This window comes from Vanacampus margaritifer, chromosome 1 (assembly GCF_051991255.1).
Source record: "Vanacampus margaritifer isolate UIUO_Vmar chromosome 1, RoL_Vmar_1.0, whole genome shotgun sequence".
NCBI lineage: Eukaryota > Metazoa > Chordata > Actinopteri > Syngnathiformes > Syngnathidae > Vanacampus > Vanacampus margaritifer.
In genome coordinates, this window is record NC_135432.1 from 26,202,910 (window position 1) to 26,224,102 (window position 21,193).

Below are 21,193 nucleotides of genomic sequence, written 5' to 3' on the forward strand. Positions count from 1 at the left end.
TCAAGTCCCTCTAAGTACCTGCTCTCAGTCCCTGGTGGGTTTTTATGGGCCCCTGACAGCGAGGGAGGTACTAACTGAGCTCCACCTTCTCTGCCGCTCCCAATTGTGCTCCAATCACATGGAACGTGGAGGGTTCACCTGCAGGAAGGAAATATTGGGGCTGTGAAACAAGCAACGTTGCCACCCCTGTAAAAGGAGCTGACTTGACACACCTAGTGGGATGAAGAGTCTGCCAGTGTACAGTACGTAGAAAAAACATGCAAATTTGTCAAAATTGTTGCTGTTGTGACTTTCAGTTTGTCCCATGACAGGTCACCACAGCAAGTTGTTTGCATGATTTATTATTATTATTATTATTATTTTTTTAAACGATATACCCTACCTGATGCAACCTAACCATTTTGTATAAGGGCTTGGGAGTGGCATTGGCTACTGATATGGTATGACTGGCTCAGGGCCGATCCCGTCATGTACCAGTACACACCCAATGCAAAAACTGTATATTATTAATACCAAATATTAAAATTTCATACGAGATCTCCAGTAGCCTCTGTAGTACACATATTAGATTAGGATATTATGAAATCTTCTTCTTTCCCTCAGTAATTTCTTATTCCACCAATTTGGGATTATTATTTTTTTAGCACAAAAACTCATTTTAAACACGCTCCAAAGTTATTATGCATTCTGGTTCATTAACAAATCCTGAAGACTCTCGCCAACCCCGGATTAGCCTTTACCATGACTGCCATGTTTACTGTTCTTCTTTTTTTAAGTAGTTATAATAGTTATAATAAAGTAGAGGGTGCATCTAGAACTTAAAATAACATTCTCTGCGACCCCGAACGAGCGGTATTTAAAAATGATTGCTGGATAATCTACTGTAATATACTAGACTGTTTATAAACCCTCAAAAGAAAAAATCCACTTCACACTGTGTTGCACTCTAGAATCAGATCACACACACACAAGCATGCAAGGAGAGAAGACAGAGTGAAAGGCGTATGCAAACAGTATGCACGTCAGTATTTAGGAAGCAGACTAGCATCCCTCCAAGAACTAGTAGCTTTTGTTTTTGAACAAAAAAGAAAGAAAGAAAACAAAAATAATGGATTTACCCGCCTGCCATTAGTCTACATTAGCAATAGTGTAGATATGTTTCAAATGCAGGTCACCATAAATACTTTTTGGTAGTTTGTAAATTATGTAATTCTTACGCATGACCTAACATCAGAGGTAAAGAGAAAACAAGGTTTCCTGCTCTGTTTCTACCTGTTGAAACTCATCACATTCAATGTGGCTGAGGTGTTCTGTCTTCATAGTCTCTCTTTGGCAAATGTTCCTTCTTAAAAGTGCTGCAGGGCAAGTCACACCCCACAAGCTATTCCATGGCTTCTCGTTTTAGATGCAAAATGCTCTCATCGAAGGTTTTTACACGTTGATACAATTTTGTGGTTAGGCATAGTAAGTTCATATGCGTTTCTCAGTAGTAATTTTGCTGCCTCAATTGCACTGCTACTAAAGAATATAGCCAGAAACACACACACACACACATTTCTTGACTTAAAGTTGGGTCAAATCGACCCGAGTAGAGGATCGGTCCAACTGTATGGGAACCTAATCATCGATTAAAATCAAATCAAACATATGGTATTTTTGGTGTTTTAAGATTTTTGATGTTATTTCAATCTTTCATATGACTGGATTTCATTTTGTAGCATTGGTTTTATCAAATTGGTTGTATGTACAGTATTTACTTATTGCAACCTGTTCCATAGCCTATTATTAATTTAACCATGTCTTATATGACCTTGTATTCTTTGGTTTATGGTTGTATTGAACATATAAACATAAAGAAAATACATTACAACTCTAAAATATAAATTGAAGTAAAAAAAGAAAACAAGAATGGGAAGAAAGAAAAGAGTTTACATGCTCAAAAGGTATTTTTTTGTTAAGGCTAAATGTTCATTTGGAGCAGCAAATGCGTTTGCTGGGATCAATAAAGTTGTCTGAATCGGGAAAATTCACATTCTCTTCTGCAACATGAGCTAGTTCATCTGTTTCTCAGATGCAAAAGTTTGATCAGAACATTCAAGTCATTTTAACATTTCATTACAATATTTACAAGACCATTAAGCCCATTCAAAATTGTTCAATTATGAGCTGTACTGGTAGACATTTACATACAAAAACAATGCACAGAATGACAGAGCAGAATGAAGACATTTAAAAACAATCCATTAAGAATATGTAATTTTTTTCTTTTTTTGTAAGGTCCCAAATTGCCTATTGACTATATCGCCTTTTTTTGCAATGTGGATTCTAATGTAGCTGGATAGATATGAGTGACACCTCAAGCGGTCCTGTTTGCACATGTGGTGGAATGTTTGCAGGCTCATGTTCTTTGTGGGAAGTGTCATAGAGACGGGAGTTTACGCTGATAAAATCCTGGCAAACCGACAACCATAATTAAATGTGAGCTGATTCCCTCATGTAATTGTGTATTCTCCTTCCTGCTTTAATACAAGTTGCAATGGCAACTGACCCAAGATGTTGTTCATGTACTCAGTAAAAAACAAACAAAAAACGTAGTAAAAATGCATTTGACTATTTTCCCTCATGGAAGTGCGAAAGATGCAGCCACCGTTGTAAAGTATAAGAACTACTCGAGGATTGTGCTCACTTTCCTTGTGCCTGATATCCCGCTGCTATCTGTGACTTTCTGGGATCTCTCTTTGAGGAAATCCAACACAAGCATCCTCTCAGCCAGTCGAATTATCAGGTGTCTGTCGCGATTTTGTGGTGTGGAGGCAAATGGTAGACCCAAGTATAGGGAAGCCTGGTTATTCCAAGAAAAGCATTTATTCACAAAAAGGCAAACAAGGCATGAGGGACCATTTTACAACAGGACATAACATGAAACAAAATGAAATCTATTCAAAACAATGCAAAAGCACACAGTTTTACTCTAGGACCTCTTCTCGTTTGGTGCTACTGAAAATAGAGTCAGGCTCCACAATCAAGGTGTGGTCATGAGAGCGGCATGAGAGGCTTAGCCTCTCTTTCACAAACACATGAGCTAAATCATCATGTTCAACAAAGACCTTTGGGTGCGTTTGTGGCACAAGCCCAAAACGGGCATCCATCCATAAAAAGGACTTACAGTTTGGGAATTTCAATGGTAGCCAAACCTTGAATTGGAAAAGATTTCACCAGGAAATTATAACTATCATGCATGGTGAGATTGGCAATTTTAATAGTCGTTGATAATCACTTATGTGAAAAAAGATGGAACCCTAACCCCAATCACTGTAGTCCACTTTATGCAGATTGGATTCCTGTCCTTGTCACCTTCTGGAGTCAGCAAACTGCACTTTTGGAAAAGGTTAGGGACATGTTGGAAGCAAAGTTTGTATGTAGGCGTTGTGTTCATTTGACACTGGTGACCATCAGTTTTTTTTTACCTGCTTTAATTTTTCTGCAGACACTGTCACACTTATTGAACAGAGAACAGTGTGTGATAGTCAACACTGTCAAGTCTGCTTATCATGAGAACTTCAGTTCGAGTTGCACAAGGATCCATCCGTGGGGCCATTGTTCTTAATGACCTGTCTGATGTGTGTGCTGGACCATCAAGGTTTAACAATAAAAAAGCATTATCATGATAAAGTGTTAGAAAAACACAAATTTTATAACTACAGTACATCTACACATACAAGTTAAAGATCTACCATCCAAAGTATGCTGTGGTCTGACGAGTCCACTTTTCAAATTGCTTTTGAAAATTATGGACATTAGATTTTTGAAAGCCGGCGTCTATGAAGGTATGAGGTTGTGTTAGTGCCCATGATATGGAGAACTTGTACACCTATGAAGGCACCATTAAGGCTGAAAGGTACATAAGAGTTGAAGAGAGATACACGTTTTGTAGTAACATATGCTGCTCTGCAAGCAACATATTTTTCCAGGGACTTATTCAATGCTCTATGTGACACAACAGCATGGCTTTGTAGTAAAATAGTACAAATACTAAACTGGCTTACCAGCAGTCCAGACCTGTATCCCATTAAAAATGTGTGACGCATTATAAATACCATGAACTGTTAAGGAACTGAAGATGTTCATCCAGCAAGCATCGGAAAACAATTCCACCCTACAAAGGTTCAACAATAAGTGTCCTCAGCTTTTAGTGAACGTTAAAAGGAATGGTTAAACATGCACCTCTCCCATTTTTTTTTTGTGAGCACGTTGCATGTGTGAAATTCAAAACTTGTACATTTTTATGAAAGACGAGTTTATCAGTTTGAATATTAAATATCTTTTCTTTCTAGTGCATTCAAGTGATTATAGGTTGAAAATAATTAGTTTGTATTTTCATTGTACAAAATGGCCCAACTTCATTGAAAAAAAAGTTTGTATTTCACAACAGACAGAGATAATTCAATTAACATTAGCACTGCAGCTTCCTCCGTGGGCTACGAATATGAATCTTTTGGCAATGAGAAAGCTTGTCTTGACTTTCTCCTACTCAAACATTGCAAACCACACCCTTGACCACAATAGCCGAGAGCAAAATGGCAAAGCTGAACATGCAGAGCAGAATACGAGCCTAGCGCAAATATTTCTTTGCTCCTTTCATTTCAACAAGAAAAAAAAAAAAGATATGTTAACGTGAGTGGGTGGAGAAAGACTTTAGAAATTCATTTTATTATTGTTATAGACACTTTGGATTTTGGGTCCCGTGAAAGAAATTTAGTTTGAGCCCACAAGTGCCACAAACTGGAAGTGTTATTTTCTTGGGCCCCTGTCAGACTTTTGTCGCCCCTACAGTACTCCTGGTGGTCAAAGTGGGTTACAAATTCATGGTTAAAACACACAGAACTATGTGAGAATCTTGCAAAATTAACATTCCAAATTTTGTGTGGATTTGTGTGGATATTCTTGTGTAATTTATATGAAACATAAAAAAACAAAACAACAACCCAACAAAAATCCCACCAGGTTTTTGTGGTAAAGAAAAAAAAGAGAAAAATATGTATTTTAAATTTTAACACATCAGAGAGAAAATGCTGACAAATTGGAATAATAAAAAATAGCAAGTACAGTTTATAAAATGAGTTTTTAATATGAAAAATCAAGCCCTTCTCTCCACTCTCAAAAACTGTGGGTGTGTCTGCTGAATGTGCTGACATTACAACAACTGTCAATCACATACTACTATTAATACTAAAAATAATACATCAGGTTTATATGACACTTTTCAGTTGCACACTCAAAGCATATATTCACACCAAACATTCGCCCCATCCATACACAAGTACGAGTGAAGTGTCTTGCCCAAGGACACAGTGACACACGACTTTAGGAGAGCGGGAATCAAACAGCAGACCTTCCGTTACTGGACGACTGGCTCGACCCCTGAGCCACAGCCTCCACATACTACTGTGAGCCGAAAAATGGATGTTACCTTGTTTATCACCTTTCTTAGACTGCACGCTGGGTGTCAAGTCTGACATTTTTCCTCCCTCACTCTTCTGTCTTCTCCCTGTGATGGGGCTGACAATGAGGCGCTCTTAAAAGTAATTGTAACTTAGATAGTGGCAATGTAACTGCTAAATGAACATGGTTTTTCAAAATGTAAATGCTTGGTTTAGCTAGTTCTCTCTTAACTCTCCCCTACTGTCCCCGTCTTCTATCTGCTATGTGGTGCAGCAGAATGGATAGAATATGCCACTTTTTTTTTTAACAACATCAATATTGAATGAATTTGGTTGATTTTTTCATTGTACGTAGCCTATATAGTGATATTTGCACTATTCTCTCTGTAATGCATTGCAAGCAATGTTGCACAATCAGTGAAAATCTATAGCAGATAAAATAGCAGCACCTTCTGGCAATCTAACAAGAAGGCTGTCTCACCCCATAAATCACGCTTAAATTTGTGAATTTAAAGGAGGGAGGGAGATTATTTATTAAGCCATTGGTTCGGCAGTGCTGTGCCTCTACCTGCTCATTACCGCTGCATGAGACAACTTGTTTTAAGCTCACTTCTTATATAATAATCATTGCAGCTGCATCAACCAGCGGCTCCGCTTCTTTCCCTAGAGCCACGTCCGCAGAGACAAGCTACATACTCATTTCATTACTCGTGCATTGGACTGCTTAGGGTGGGAGGTTTTACATTGGAATTGTTATCATTCAAACTGTCAGTAAATTATATACAGTATAGGGCACAAATACAACATAACTGGTTATCGGATGCATTCAATCATCATATGGCTAATCTTCAAATGTTACAGTTTGGTAAAGGCTTCAACGTTCTGTTGCTACTTGTTTGTGAATCTTACTGCCTTCATTTAAGTGTGCATTAAGATAACAGCAATGCTTTATTGGTTTCAGCTAAAGTGACTGATTTGGCCAGGGCACAATTTAAAATTTGTTTGCCTCGAAACGTTTAGTTTTTTAGATCACTTTCATCTGAAGTGAGAAGCGCAGTAGCATCAGCTCTGAGGTTTTTTTTAATGAATGAATGAATTAATTAATGAATTTGAGCAGAGAAAGCAAGATGGTAAAGTTGGGGTATCCGGGTTTGAATTTTCATTTACCATAAACATTCTGCCATTGTTCACTTCCATTGTTGTCTTTGTAAGATTCAAGGAAAACTTGATTTGGCCACATCTTGGTTTTTATTTATCTCTTGGAAATTGAGTTGTTTCATTTTGGTCCAATGATGGATTTCTTCACTTTCACTGAGATGCTCATGGATTTCACATTGGTAGCTCCAACAGCCTCCAACAACAACTAAACATCATTTGGTTAAGTTGTCGTATAATAACAAGAGAATGGGCAGCAACTGGTTAAATCGCTTATTGGCCAATTGTCCAAACACCCAAAATTAAATACAAAAGATTTTTCCCATAACACAAATGTACACGAAACTTTTTAGTGATTAATGCTTTAAAATGGGCTTGAATTACTGTCATCTTTGATTTCCACTTACTCTACCTCAACACTTTGGTTTAGGGCTTGGTTTTGGGGGCCACTAATAGGCCAGAACTGTCACTAAAGAATGCAAAGCACCTCCAGGTAGAACCACACCTCCAAGCATAGCAGAAAGGAACACAATGAAAATCTCCTCCATTTGCTGTCACGCTTGCGGAGTGGAGGACCCAAATGCAGGGAGGCAGGAGAACCACGGCAGGGATCCATGTTATACTGAAAATGATTTTATTTAACAAAAAACACTAACAGGTGTACTGGGTGAACAAAACCAACAAAGATCTGAAAAGACCAAAAATCAAAGTAACAACAAAACACCAGTGGTGACAGCGACAATGATCCAACCCAGACAGAGGGGAGACAGGAGACTATATACACACACGCTAACGACACAACAAGACACACCTGGAGCAAGACACAAGTGGCTGAGGGCACGGATTGGTTGACAAGACACAAGTGGTTGGGGGAGATGATTGGATGACACAAGGGAACAGGATGATGAGTACAGGTGCAAACAAAACCTTACAAGTCAGACAGGACACCAATCATAACATTCGCATTGTCTTAATCGTACCTTATTTGACATGTTATTCAAAGTCAGCGAGCTGTAGAGACAAATACAATACATGTTAATGACAATATAGAGACTTCTACAATTTCTTCAATGATTCAGAGAGATTGGCCCACGCTGTTTTCATATTTATAGATGAAATAGGATGACATCCATTACATACGTCCGCGGATCTCAGGATCCGTCTACCTGTGCCTCAATCAAATCGCCACCTTCACCACAACTTAAGGCTGTTGTTACCTGGCCTGGGAACTCCTCAGGATCGTGCTGGATGAAGTGGCTGAAGGTGAGAGAAGTCTGGCCGTTCTCTGGTTAGGTTGCTGCCCCTTGTCCCGACCCAAGATAAGCAAAACAGGATGGTTGGATGGTTGGATGGCTGTATGGATGGATGGATGGATGAGCTACTGTTAACTTCTTTTTTTTTTTTAATGAGAGAGCTCAGTATTGTTCATTCTGTAATTTTACCGATTCGACATGTCATCATCATTGCTCTCTTTTTTATTTTATTTTTTATTTTTTTATTTTGAATGTGTGCATGTGTGCATGCATGTGAGTGTGTACTCATTAATTCACCTAAAACCTATTAAAAATCCCATACCATTCACCTAAACCGAATACTTCAGAATCCAGCTAGAGTCGTACTGTTAACTTTTAATTCTGCCAAGTGACAAATGGTCATGCAAATGCATGAAATGTTGTTGGAACAAGTGTTTCTGTTAGCTGGTCCAATTCAATGTTTTTGTGAGATATTATATGTGTGGATAGCAGTTATTTATTTATTTTGGGGTTGTTGGAAAATAAATAATAGGGCTACTAAATTAAACAAAACACAGCAAAGTAATTTTTTATCATATATAATGGCACAACTTTTTCTTTGCCGCATTTTATGTTATGTGAAGAGCAATATCCTGTGTGTCTTGTCTCCAGTATTAGTTAATATACAGTAAGTGTTCCTTAATTCATTCCTTTCAGTAGAGCTAATTCCTGTCAAAACAACTGCCTCTGTAAAAAAAAAAAAAAATCTGTTTTGTCCATGGCAGTTGACACAAACTTGGCATTACACATTTAGTCTGAATTGAGACTACTTTCATGCAGTGTAGTTTTAGGAAGGAAGACATAAAAGCAGAGACTGTGTCTCTTCTGAAAAAAAAATGCAGATGCTTCTAGCACTAACTATCTTTCTGATATCACCAAAAAAAATGTTAACACTGAATGATGGACTTTTCCCCTTGCGTTGAAATTCTTTAGGTGAAAAATCAGTTGATGTGCCGTTTATCATGGACCAGTGGCTGCTTTAAGATGGACACGATGATAACAGAAACACTGTATGGTTTGGATGCAACATGTTACACAGCATACAATTGTGCTCATAAGATTACATACCGTAAGGCTATGAGCACAATTGTACAATAAGTATAAAATGTTGTTACCTTGTGAATTGTATTTAAATGCATGTATTTAAAATTTTAAAAATATATATTTGAGGATTTTAACAGCACACCAGTAGCAATTTCAAGGGGCCAGGCAAATAGGCTGGCTGTGGGTATAATAGTGTTGACACATGGACATTTAGTATATTTATGACAAATATGTAGTAAGTGTAAGTGTAAATGTAAGTGTGAGTGTATAGGCATGTCTTATAATAAAACTGTGTGAATGAAAGCTGGGCATGATTGTCTTTATAAAAACAGAATTTTCAATGCAACTCTTGAATTGGATCTCATTCAATTGCGCAGGTGTACCTCTAGTGAATCTGTGCAGCTTCATCATTGATCATTTCATTCCTTTTCTGTCACTGTCATTTTTATATCACTCCAAAAGCACTCTGGAGGTCCTGACTATCACCAAAAGTAACCTCTCGTCTCCTCCTCCTCCTCCTGATGCTTTTCTATATGAGCTGAGCAATCATGCTGTCTTGTCTCAACTTGCTTTTTGCTAGCAGTGGCATTTAAAAAAAATATATATATATAAAATAAAAAACCTTGCCCACAGGCACCACTCAGTGAAGAACGCAGTCTGCAAGAAGAGTGCTGACTTTTGAAATAAAGCAAGCAGTGATAAGAGAATGCACGTCTCTCTGTCATTGACAAACACAGGATAGAATTACTAAATTAAGACAGGCATCACTATTATTTTTTTAGAATCACAAATGTTGGAGTCAAAGTGGGATGGGTCCCGTCTACGTTTGCACTGAGACATGAGGAAATTACTCTGGTAAGCGGTTGCACACCTTATAAGGAATTGTCCTTGCCACTGATCATCCATCAACGCGTTTTCTACTGCTTTAACATGTTTTGGGTGAGTCACGGGGAAACTGCTGCCATCTATTCCATTTAACTGTGAGGATAAAAGGCAGACTACACCCTGGATTAGTCGCCAGTCGTTCACATTCACACCGCCATTTGCAGAGCAGGAATCAATCCCAGGCTCCCTGCATAAATCGTATGTCTCCTCGTCTCTCATCACCGCTAAGGCCACACCATATGAATCAGAACCTTACATTACAGTATTTCCTCAAATAGTGGACGGAAAGAGTCACTGGCTATGTTGAAAAAAATAAATGCCGCACCTCAAATACTATAGTAGATGCTTCCCTTTTCCTCTCGAAAAAGAATATTAGGCAAAGCCACTAGATCAGGGATGGGCAACTGAAATGATTGCGGGGCGTGCAATATTTGTTCAGCGCTACAAGGACCACATATTTCCCAATCAGATGGATGACAAACATGCCTTTTTTTTTTAATATGGACAAAATATGTGCTGGCCCACAAATAGCAAAAATCCGTGCCGCCCATTAAAATGCATAGGGAAAATTGGGCAAAAAACTAAATAAAGACTCTAAATGCAGAAACATTCTTCAAAACACTCTGCGTTTGCCCATGCACAATCACAAATGCACACACACCAATTCCAGAAAATCATGATTAAAAAAAGACAACATTCCTGGTTCTGAATCTTTAACCATAAATAAATAGCCTACATTAAAATCATATATGTTCTTTCCACTCCTCCACAAAGTTTTGTGACAATCTTATCTTACACAGAAACAGCAGTGTACTGTATTTCTTACCAGCTTTAGTGCATTGTTCAATTCACCATTTAGTACACCTTAATTCAATTTAACATCCACCTAACCAAGTGCATGAACATTTAGCACACTTTTTCCTCAATAATAGTACGGTATACAAAATGTTCAATGACTGTAATAAATTTTGGTTGCTCCATCTCTGTATCCTTTCTACTATATTCTACTCATACATAAAATATGTGAAGCACACTTTCAGCGATTCAAAATGTATTTTCTTTTAAGTTCTAGTGGATAAGATGGTATGATTCACTGGCTCTACTTCTGGAAAGCAGAATTACATTTTAGTACATTCATGCCGCTACATGCTCTGCTCCACCCTTGATGGAATTCTTCTTTAAAGGTCTTCTCCTTTTTGTAATTAGATATGCAATTACATTTTTTAGGGTTAAAATTTCTCAGGCATAATGTCTTTGATCATGACATGATTGTGTGTGAGCTGTTTTTGTGCAACACATTTTGCCAGTGTAATTAAAAACAAGCATGTACTATGTTGTGTAGTTGCCAAGGCTTCGTTACAAAAACCAATGCAGTGTTGAATTATACTGTCAAAGAGGCATTCCTTTATTATAAATTGCTGTGATGTCACGTCCCTGCATCACATCAAGAAGTGTTCCTAATATTTTGGGGAACATAACAGTTCACACTCTACACACTCTAACCACATTAAAAATCATATTATGGGATTAAGTAAAACTCACTGATGGTGTACAAAAACATACAAACAAACAAAAAAACTCACAACAGTCTAGATGTCATCAGGGTGTGACCAGGCAGTGCGACGTGTAGGACACCAGGACTCCAATTTGATGGTAAATTGTCGCCCCCTAGTCGTCATATTGAGCAGTTGCAAGTGTTACTTCCCAAATTCAACTAACCCTCAGAAGGTTATGTTTTCATTCCCATTTGTTTGTCAGTAAACACTAAACAGGTTTTTGATTTTCTAATTTGTTGACATCATTCATTAGGTATCAATGCATGGATATTTATGACCAAATGCACATATGTGTGTTTATCTGTATTGTATGTTTCATTTTTCAGTGACAATATTTCAGTTTTAATACAGGTTTTTCTGTATTGACAAATTTTATTTAGACTGGCGAAACTTTAAAACATTTATTGGTTGATATCAGGCATTCCTGCAGGTGTTGCTGTGGTTTCATATTTGGTTGTGTTCATTTGCATTTTAGTCAGTGTGCATTTAGAAGACTACTGGTTCGTTAAACCCCCTGGAGAAAAAAATAAAATGCAAATTAAAAGGATTCATTGCACCATCATTTAAGGTTGTTTTTTGTAAAAACTTCATGGGTGGTTTAAGCAGCCATTATGGATTGAAGGCTTTTACTACAGTTTGGCAAACACAAAGTTGACTTTATATCTCTTTTCCACGAACTGCTTTGAGTTTCCACCCAAAAGAAGAAAGCAACAAAGCTATGCAAAGATGAATGTGCAGCCATATGGTGGTTCCTCAGCAGCCGCTCTGGCCGCTTCTGAAGAATCCTACTTGTAAATGCCAAGAGTGTCTCGGTAACTTGTAAACTAAAACTGTAGTTTGGACTTTACAACTTTTCCTTTTTGTACTTGAATCCTATAAGCTGAACTTTCACATTTCAATGTAAACATGTTGTTGTAGTATTACTATGTCCCGCTCCTCAGTATACAGAATTAGGAATGGTACTTTCTGTGACATTTACATTTAGGGGTGTGTCTTAAGATGTTTTGAAAATAAGTGTCTGGCTCAAGCTAGTTTGGGTAACATCAGTCTAGGATATCTGTTTCCTATTGGGACCCATATGGCCAAATTCTCTAAAGGGAAACCCTGAAATTTGTAAAAATAAATAAATAAATAATAGTAATACAAAAAAAAGGAGCTTCCCATCTGACTTTGTGTAAAAGGGAACACACTGGACGTTTCACCATGCAGTCAGGGCTCAATGAATCTAACATGTTTGCTGTTAAAACCTACACCTGAACAATTTAGAGTCCAATTATATAGATTATATACAACGCATGTATAGTAATTTTAGATTCGGTATCTTTTGGCTCTTTGAAATTACATTCCCTAAATTGTGTATACTGTAAACAAATCTTTATTAAGGCTAAGCTGCTGCTTTGTTGGCAGAAGTGCAAGAGTGAAGTGTGTAGCATTAATCTATAGAGAGCAATAATGGCTGGATTTACTACCTCCTCAAATTCTGTGCCATCATGGCATGTTCATCTGTTCGCAACAGTTGGGTGAAGAATAATGGCACAGAGCAAAGATCGACATACTTATAATAGCTTTTACTTCCATACATGCAAAGACATTGCGAACGCTGCACATTCTATTCAAATTTTAGAACATAGTCGAATGGTCCTTACCATTTTTTTTTTTAGCTTTAGGTAGCTCAATTTTTAAAACACACTGCTGTACGCATCACGTAATATTAAATCATTCCGCAGAAAGGCGGTCAAGTCAAAGTAGGTTAAAAATATACTATAAATATTATTTTTTGTTACATCACGCAACCACACACACAGAAAACAACTATGGCTATGAGACAAGGACTTTTAAATTGGTATGCCAGGGGTGTGGAATGCTGTCAAGGCATCTGTTGCAGCTATGAAATCATGAATTTATCATTTTATTATTGATTATTATTTACATTAGTGTCTAATTTAAAAATGATTACATCTGTAATATTTTTTTGTTATCTTCTTTATAAATTCTGGACCCCCCACAATCTTATTGTAATAGTGCATCATGTAATCTGTGAGTTGTACAAATGGAAACCAACACAGCATGTTGAGACACATTTTTATTTGGTGTGGTAGCAAAAACAGCACCTCGGGACTACACTATCATGTGGGCGCTCTCCTGGGAGGTCAAATGGTTAAGGACATGCATGAGGAAGACATGCACTACCTACTGTAGTAGGTATTTTAGAGACATTAGTTAGACCATCGACAAGTCAGCACATTCACATTCCTTCGACAACACCACTGTTCACCAGAGGGGGCGCAGTCCTTTGTGAGTGGAGTAGCTGTTGCGTAGATTCAAATTTCGGATTTGCCTTCACTTTGACGTCACTTTCAGAGACAACACTCAAGCATCAGACATACAAAATAGATTCTTTGGTCCCTTTCAGGTAATTGGTAGCGTAAAGATATTTTATTGCTTGTCGGCTAAGGCTCTACGGGAGAGTGACTGGCAAGCTTCAGACATGTTAATTACAAAAAGTTAGGTGGGAGTTGAAATGTAAGTGTAAAAACTACCAAAGAAGGGCAAAGGGAGCTCAGAGCACGCTGAGTTGCCTGGAAACTACAGTAGCTCAATCCTCGATGACCTCGGAGGACTCAGACACAACTCGGCCGTCCTTGGTCTCGATCATTTTGATGACCACGTTCTTCTTGGTCTGAGTGCTATAGCCGCTTCCGCCGCTGAAACCACTGCCACCGCTGCCGTAGCTGCCGCTGGCGTAGCCGCCGCCGCTGCCGTAGCTGCTGCTGCCGCTGCCGTAGCCGCCGCCGCTGCTGTAGCCGCTGGAGTAGGAGCTGGAGTAGCCGCTCTTTAGGTTGTCCATGCCGCCGTAGCTTGCTGTAGAAACATACGAAGGTTAAAATGCAGCCATGATTGGTCGATGACTGAAGCGCTGACCTACTTTTACAACCTGCATTCTAATATTTGGTCCATGAAATGCTTTTACTTTATTCCCAACAGTCTACCCTGCTTCCAGAATGTGTATGCATGTGTTAGTTTTTTTTTTTTTTTGTCCAACTAGATTTCAAATTTGCCTTACAGGACTAGCTAACTGTCGCACAATAACATCTGCATTTTTTCTGTCCTCTTATTAAGTGGTCAGAAAAAAAAAAATTACAGACAAAATTTGACTAGCAAAACATCAATACATTTAATAATTGTCGGTGAGTGTGGTGCATTTCATTTAAAATGTTTATTTATTTTATCTTACCATATAAGTGCTGATTCTGAACTGCTCCAGATATTACAGTTTTGCATAGTAAGGATGGTTTCTACAGTACTATTGGAATGTGACCATCATGGCCTAAAAGGGTGCCTTTTATAGTTAATACAGATTATGATTTCAGTTTTGTGATAAATAAACCCATTAGCCCTATCATGCAGTTTTGGGGAAATTTTTGTTTAGTTAGCTGGCACACAATAATGTTAGCATTTTTCTGTCCTATAATTTTTTTTTTATAGCCAAGTTCCCTTAGCAAAACAGGTCAGCAGGAATCTGCATCCATTAATATTTATATAATAATCAGCATTGTTGGTGAAAGTGTGGTGTAGTTCATTTAAAATGTCATTTTTTTTTATCTTAATGATGATTCTGAACTGCTCCAGATGATATATGCGGCATAGTTGCATACTGTTATCTTTCAGTTTTTGCATACTATTGATGGTTTCTACTCGGGATGGGAAAGTACTGATAGCAGGTATCGGTAACGGGCTGATACCAGGCCTTATTTCAAGGTATCGGTACTCACGACGGAGGCTGATACCAGTACCGATTCATCTCTTGTGGCCGTTTTAAAATCAGGAACTACACATTAGAAGAATATAAAATTGCCATTAATTTCATTTTTCAATTTTAGGGGAAAATGTTGTACAGTAGTGGGATATATAGGCATTTCTATAATTATTATTTTTTTATTCATCAGAAGTACTAATCGAATCAGCGCTTGGTATCAGTATCAGTGACTACTCAAAAGTTGAGTACTCGTAGTGGTATCGGTCTGAACAAAAGTAATAATGAACATCCCTATATTCTACTATTGGGAGGGTCATTAAGTAACTTCTTCTTGTTTGAAGAATACAGATAATATTGTCTGTTTTGTGATAAATGTGCACTGTGCTACATTGGGAGCAATTTGCGAATTTGTGAAATGTCTCACCTATATCCCTCTCTCTATATTTCTCTTTGCAAAACATAAAATTGTATCAACTTTAAAAAAACAGCAGAAAGTAGGAGCCTTCTCCCCAGTGTTCTACCCAAAACAACACTTACTGCTCTGTTTGGAGATGTTGATGGACTGGATGCCGTTTGCCAGCCTGTCCTCCTCGCCCTCCAGCAGTTTCCTGTAGGTGGCGATCTCGATGTCCAGGGCCAGCTTGACGTTCATCAGGTCCTGGTACTCGCGGATCTGGCGGGCCATGTCCTGCTTGGCTCTCTGCAAGGCGTTCTCCAAATCGTTGATGCGGCCCTTGGCGTCCTTTATTGCCAGCTCGCCGCGCTCCTCGGCCTCAGCGATCTGAGCCTCCAGGTTGGCACGCTGCGAGAAGGTCACAACGATGAATGTGAATGCACTTCTTCTGATTACTTGGGTTTCATGCGTGATGTGAACGATTCATCCTTACCTGTCCCTTAACGCCGTCAATCTCGGATGTCAGCCTCTGGATCATACGGTTAAGGTCGGCAATCTCCGTCCTGGTAGCCCTCAGGTCATCTCCATATCTGCTGGCAGATGTCTGCATCTCCTCATACTAGAGGAATGTTGGCAAAACAAACAAGGGAAGCTTCGGATGAGTATAGCTGGCAAAATAAAACATCCTACTTTAATTCAGCCATTGAAGCAACGTGATAAAAATAGCCCAAAAGTTCCTCTTCACCTTGGTCTTGTACCATGCCTCTGCCTCAGCACGGGTGCGGTTGGCGATGTCCTCGTACTGAGCCTTCACTTCTGCTACGATAGCGTCCATGTCCAGGTTACGGCTGTTGTCCATCTCCACAATGACTGATGTGTCCTTGATCTGGCTCTGGAGCTCATGCAGTTCCTAGATAAGAACAAAAAAAGTCTTTAATTTCACGCAGCGGAGAAATGCCATCTGCAGATGCTGAGAAAAGCCATACGGGCAACAGAAAAAAACAGCGATCATGTAAACATCAAGGGCTTAAAGAAATTAGTTTGATGCACCAGTTTTTTGTTTCCATACCTCCTCATAGATGGACCTGAGGAAGTTGATCTCGTCTGTCAAACTTTCCAGCTTGGCCTCCAGCTCTACCTTATTCATGTAGGCCTCATCAACATCCTAGAGGAAATATAAGATTGTATTCAGTTTGGACACTGATGCGACATTTTAAACATTCCATTGTTATGGGAGAATGGCAGGAAGGGAACTGACGACATTTTTCCAAGACTAGAAGTTGAATTAATTAAAAATACATGAGTTTTACATATTTGAAAGATATTTAAATACAACATTTATTCAATTTAATGGATTTTTCCACAATAAAAACATGTCTTTCCTTTTATTTATTTTACCCCCCCCTCCCCCCTGAAATACAACGTATGTGACCAAATTCTTCCATCCATCCATTTGCTCTAGCACTTCTACTCATAAGGGTGATGGGTGAACTGGATTTAGTTTTTAGTCACGTTTCATTTATTTATTTATTTATGTGGAAGTAAGTTAAGACCACCCTATAAAAATACATGCAATAACAGGGAGACGTATACACTCTACTCAAAAAGCCTCAAACAAGATTCAAGCCAAGAAATGAGAATCTGACGCGCTAACCACTAGGTCAATGTGCTGCTCTTTTTCTCTTTTCAATGAAAAAAAAACTGAATTTGGTGATAAAAGTTTGTTTTCAATTGACAGCAACGCATTACTACTTGGACTATATTCTGTTTCCAGGGTCTACTCCTGAACAGGTTCCTCAAGTCAACTTTTCTTGCGGTTTGAAATGCAATTGAATTGAATCCAACTGACCTTCTTGATGAGGACGAAGTCATTCTCACACTCTGTACGCTTGTTGATCTCATCTTCATACCTGCCAGACAAAAAGAACACATCTAAGTAAGTACTGAATTTTATCCACATGATTCTGACCGGTGAATTATACACAAATGTAACACTAGGAGGTGCAAGTCATCCATCCCAATAGCTCCCTGGGGAGTCAGCTGAACTCAGCTGCTTTGTGGAAACAAATGAATACCAACAGCACATCAAGTATTTGCATTGGAGACATGTGCAGGCCTGCATGCTGCTGTGTGCAATGTGCAGCCACTTATGTATTATTATTATTTTTTAATGTGGTGGCAGTGGCACTCACTTGTTCTTGAAGTCCTCCACCAGGCCCTGCATGTTATGCAGGTCGGCCTCCAGCTTCATCTTGTCGTTGCCCAGGCTGTCGAGCTGTCTGCGCAGGTTGGTGATATAGGCCTCAAACATGGCGTCGATGTTGGAGCGCGTGGTGGTCTGGCCCTGCAGCAGGTTCCACTTGGTCTCCAGCATTTTGTTCTGCTGCTCCAGGAAGCGCACCTGAGGAAAAGAAACAACACCAAGACGTGATGAATGAAGCTGGGAGAGCTTAACCTTAATTAATGACTGTATGTTTGTATTGACACACATAATGCATGGTTTGTGTATTTATGTTTATGGGCAAGATTGGCCTATAATAGATGAGATTTTCATAAAATGTGACTTAATGGATTTCATTTAAAAAAAAACAGCTATATATATGTATATATATTTAAAGTCTTAAAATGGTATACTGGCTTGAACTAAGCATTTTTATGAGTATCACTGATATTATAAATACTCCTGCCACCTCTTAACATCCATCAACCTCGCCATGCCTCCTGTTCGCCTTCTATAGTCTTTGTTGATCTTATCTGTCTTTGGAGCTTTGCAGGTTGCCTTTTTAGAAAGGAAGGCCTGACGTAGTACATGCATCCCGACAGGGGATGAGGAGGTGGGAGGGTCAGAGGGGGGCTGGGTGGGGGGTTTCAGGGGTGAAGTTAGCCAGGCTGGAAAAAGCTGGTGATGGAGGAATGGAGTGAGTTAACCCATCACCCCTGTACCTTCCTGTTTTTGTAGTAGGAAGCCTTTTGCAGGCAAATGAAAGGGAGGAGAGGAGGGTGAGTTGGAGCAAAGTTTCGGAGAGAGAGAGAGAGAGAGAAAGAGAGAGAGAGAGACAGACAGAGAGAGAAAGAGAGAGAGAGAGAGAGAGAGAGTAAATATTTAACCAAGCTAAAGGTGTGACAGAACAGGTCGGGAGTACGGTCCACAAGGGATTCTAATTTACAAACAGTTTTGGGCCTTCAATATAACTTTTTGACTTGCTCAGTTTGATCTTGTTGCACTACACAGCTTCACAGCTGCTGTTGAGCAGAACATGAAACCAGCAGGCCTTTTTAAATATTAACCCACTGCTGTGGCCTTAAGAGGGCACACGGTCCTGAGAGTTGCATGGATTCTGTAGATAAAATGCTGGGGGGTGGGGGGGCGCTACTCTCCGTTCTAAAGTCCAGTGGTGGGGGCCAGTGGGAAGTAAGAAAGGGCCCCACCCAGCTAAAGGGAGGAAAACAGTGCCAAGGTAACGTGTACTTTGGCTTGACACGCCCTTTGCTATCTCTCTTGTTCTCTTTTGTGTTCCCGATTCAGTTTCTGCATGTGCAAAGTTGTTGGCTATTTGTAACTGTTCTGCTTACCTTGTCAATGAAAGAGGCAAAGCGGTTGTTGAGGGTCTTGATCTGCTCCTTCTCTTGGGTGCGGACAGCCTGGATGGTGGGGTCGATGGCCAAGTTGAGAGGGGTCAGCAGGCTCTTGTTCACACTCACGGCGGTGATGGGCGCCTGACCGAGTCCCATGCCACCCCCAAAGGCCATGCCCGATCCACCCCCCATGGAGGATCCGAGGCCATAGCTGCTGACGCTGGTGATGCCGGCCCCTCCGAAGCCGGCCCCTCCGTAGCCCCTGTTTCCACCTCCGAAGGAACTCTTGACACTGTAGCTCTTGCGGGCAGAGGTGATCCCTCCCGTTCCGGAGTAGGAGCTGCTGCTGAAGTTCCTCGGGGCACTGGAGCTCCTTACGGTGTATGAGGTGGTCTTGTAACTGTTTGCCATTGTGAGCTTGAGGTTTTTTTTGCTTTTTTGGATGAAATTTGGCAAGGCAAACAGGCCAGCAGAGGGAAGAGAGACCAGAGTGGATAGGAAGAGATGGGACTAGTGAGGAGTTTTAAAGCGCCTGTTGCTGTGGGAGGAGACTGGGGTGAACTGCCATTGGCTGCAGGTCTGGGCAAGGGCCTGGAGGCAGGGCTGTAATATTACACTCCGATGACACATTGTCAGCCACTGAAAACCATTACCTGACCTTCTTGCAGGCCTCCATGTTATTCCAGGAAACCTTTTTTGGAGTGAATTGTCATCTGTTTTGATGTTTGGCTTTGTTTCTGCTTAATTACTGTGAATAGTGTTTTGTGCGCTATAAGCTTTCGGAACAAACCTGTGTACTTCAGAGGCAAGGTGGAAGCTTTTGCTTAATGAATCTCACAAAAGTTAAGGCAGAATGTAACACATGCAACAGGAGTTTGTGTGAAATTTAAAGGAATCAAGCATTTTTACCCATCCTGTTTCTTTCACTTAGTATTAGCGCTATTTTAACTACCGTTTCACTTAACAGATTAACATGCATTTCAGTATGACAGCAGGAACTCTCTCACTTGTTTTACATGTCAAAGTAGAGACCGCAAGACAGGTTTTTCAGTGGTAGCTCCCAATCATTCAATTTGTCGTTGACTTCCTAAAATGAATAATAGCTGTCATTTATTTATTACAGATTCACAGATCATCAATTTAAATATATGGTTCCACTATAAACATCCTGCCATTAGCTCAAATTTAACGCAAAGGTAGGTTTTGTCACATTTAAGGCATTCCAGTCTTTTTTCCTCCTCTTGTATAGTCTTAACAGAGGTTCACTAAGCTAATTTGCTGCATGTGGTAGCCTAATATTTATGAAATATGCAAGCTGGACAGGGTTATAAACACACACAAGCTAACATAGTCATTTTGAAATACAGTACATAAATGTGAGAAATCTTATATTTGTAACATTATACATACATTTATATATTATCGTTGCCTATATGGGTAGATGTAAAAATATGTTAAATGTAAAAAAATTATACAATGCTTTACCACTATGAATAAAAAGAAGAAAAGTAACACCCAGTCGGCAGCTAACTAGCAGCTCATGCTAAAGTTAGCAGTGACCCCACTGCCTGGACCACTTCCCAGAACTTAAGTGTACATTTCTCCTCATCTTGTCACCTTGTTGAGGCTGTTGAACCATAAGATTAAATCTAGCAAAATGAATATGCTGACAAAGTTCATGTGAAAATTATGTTCACATTCCTAATGTTACTTTTAGCTTATTTTAAAGATTTTTATGATGATGGAGCATGTCTTTACATTCCCATAACAATGACCTTTCTAATAAGAATGAGTATTTGCAGCGATGCCGTCTATTGATGTATAAGATTTAGAGTGGATTGTGATAAAAGCTGACCCAAGAGTGGACCTGTTGGGTTTGGCGAGGTCTTTGCCCTTTACTTCTCATCAAATAACATCTGAGGTAATATTTCGCAGTAGTGTGAGCAGTTTTTGAAGGCTTTAGAGCTCAAGATTCTTTGGTTATTACGGTCAAGTTTTCAATAGCACACTGAGCAAATGCACACCAGGTGAGCTGCACTGTGAACCAGCTGTTTTTCATTACTGTTGGACAAGGAGCATGATAGACAACATAA

The 21,193-nt window shown here is 39.4% G+C and overlaps 1 protein-coding gene across 1 annotated transcript; it reads right to left on the reverse strand.

The window, feature by feature from the left end:
• Positions 1 to 13,443: 13,443 nt before the first annotated feature.
• On the reverse strand, positions 13,444 to 19,605 carry krt8 (keratin 8). Its single transcript, XM_077543510.1, has 8 exons — positions 19,098 to 19,605; positions 17,717 to 17,925; positions 17,374 to 17,434; positions 16,594 to 16,689; positions 16,270 to 16,434; positions 16,018 to 16,143; positions 15,668 to 15,932; positions 13,444 to 14,235 (listed from the first exon to the last, which is right to left on the reverse strand). The coding sequence occupies exons 1-8, from the start codon at positions 19,509 to 19,511 to the stop codon at positions 13,970 to 13,972; spliced, it is 1,602 nt and encodes a 533-aa protein (XP_077399636.1). The 5' UTR covers positions 19,512 to 19,605; the 3' UTR covers positions 13,444 to 13,969.
• Positions 19,606 to 21,193: the final 1,588 nt, after the last annotated feature.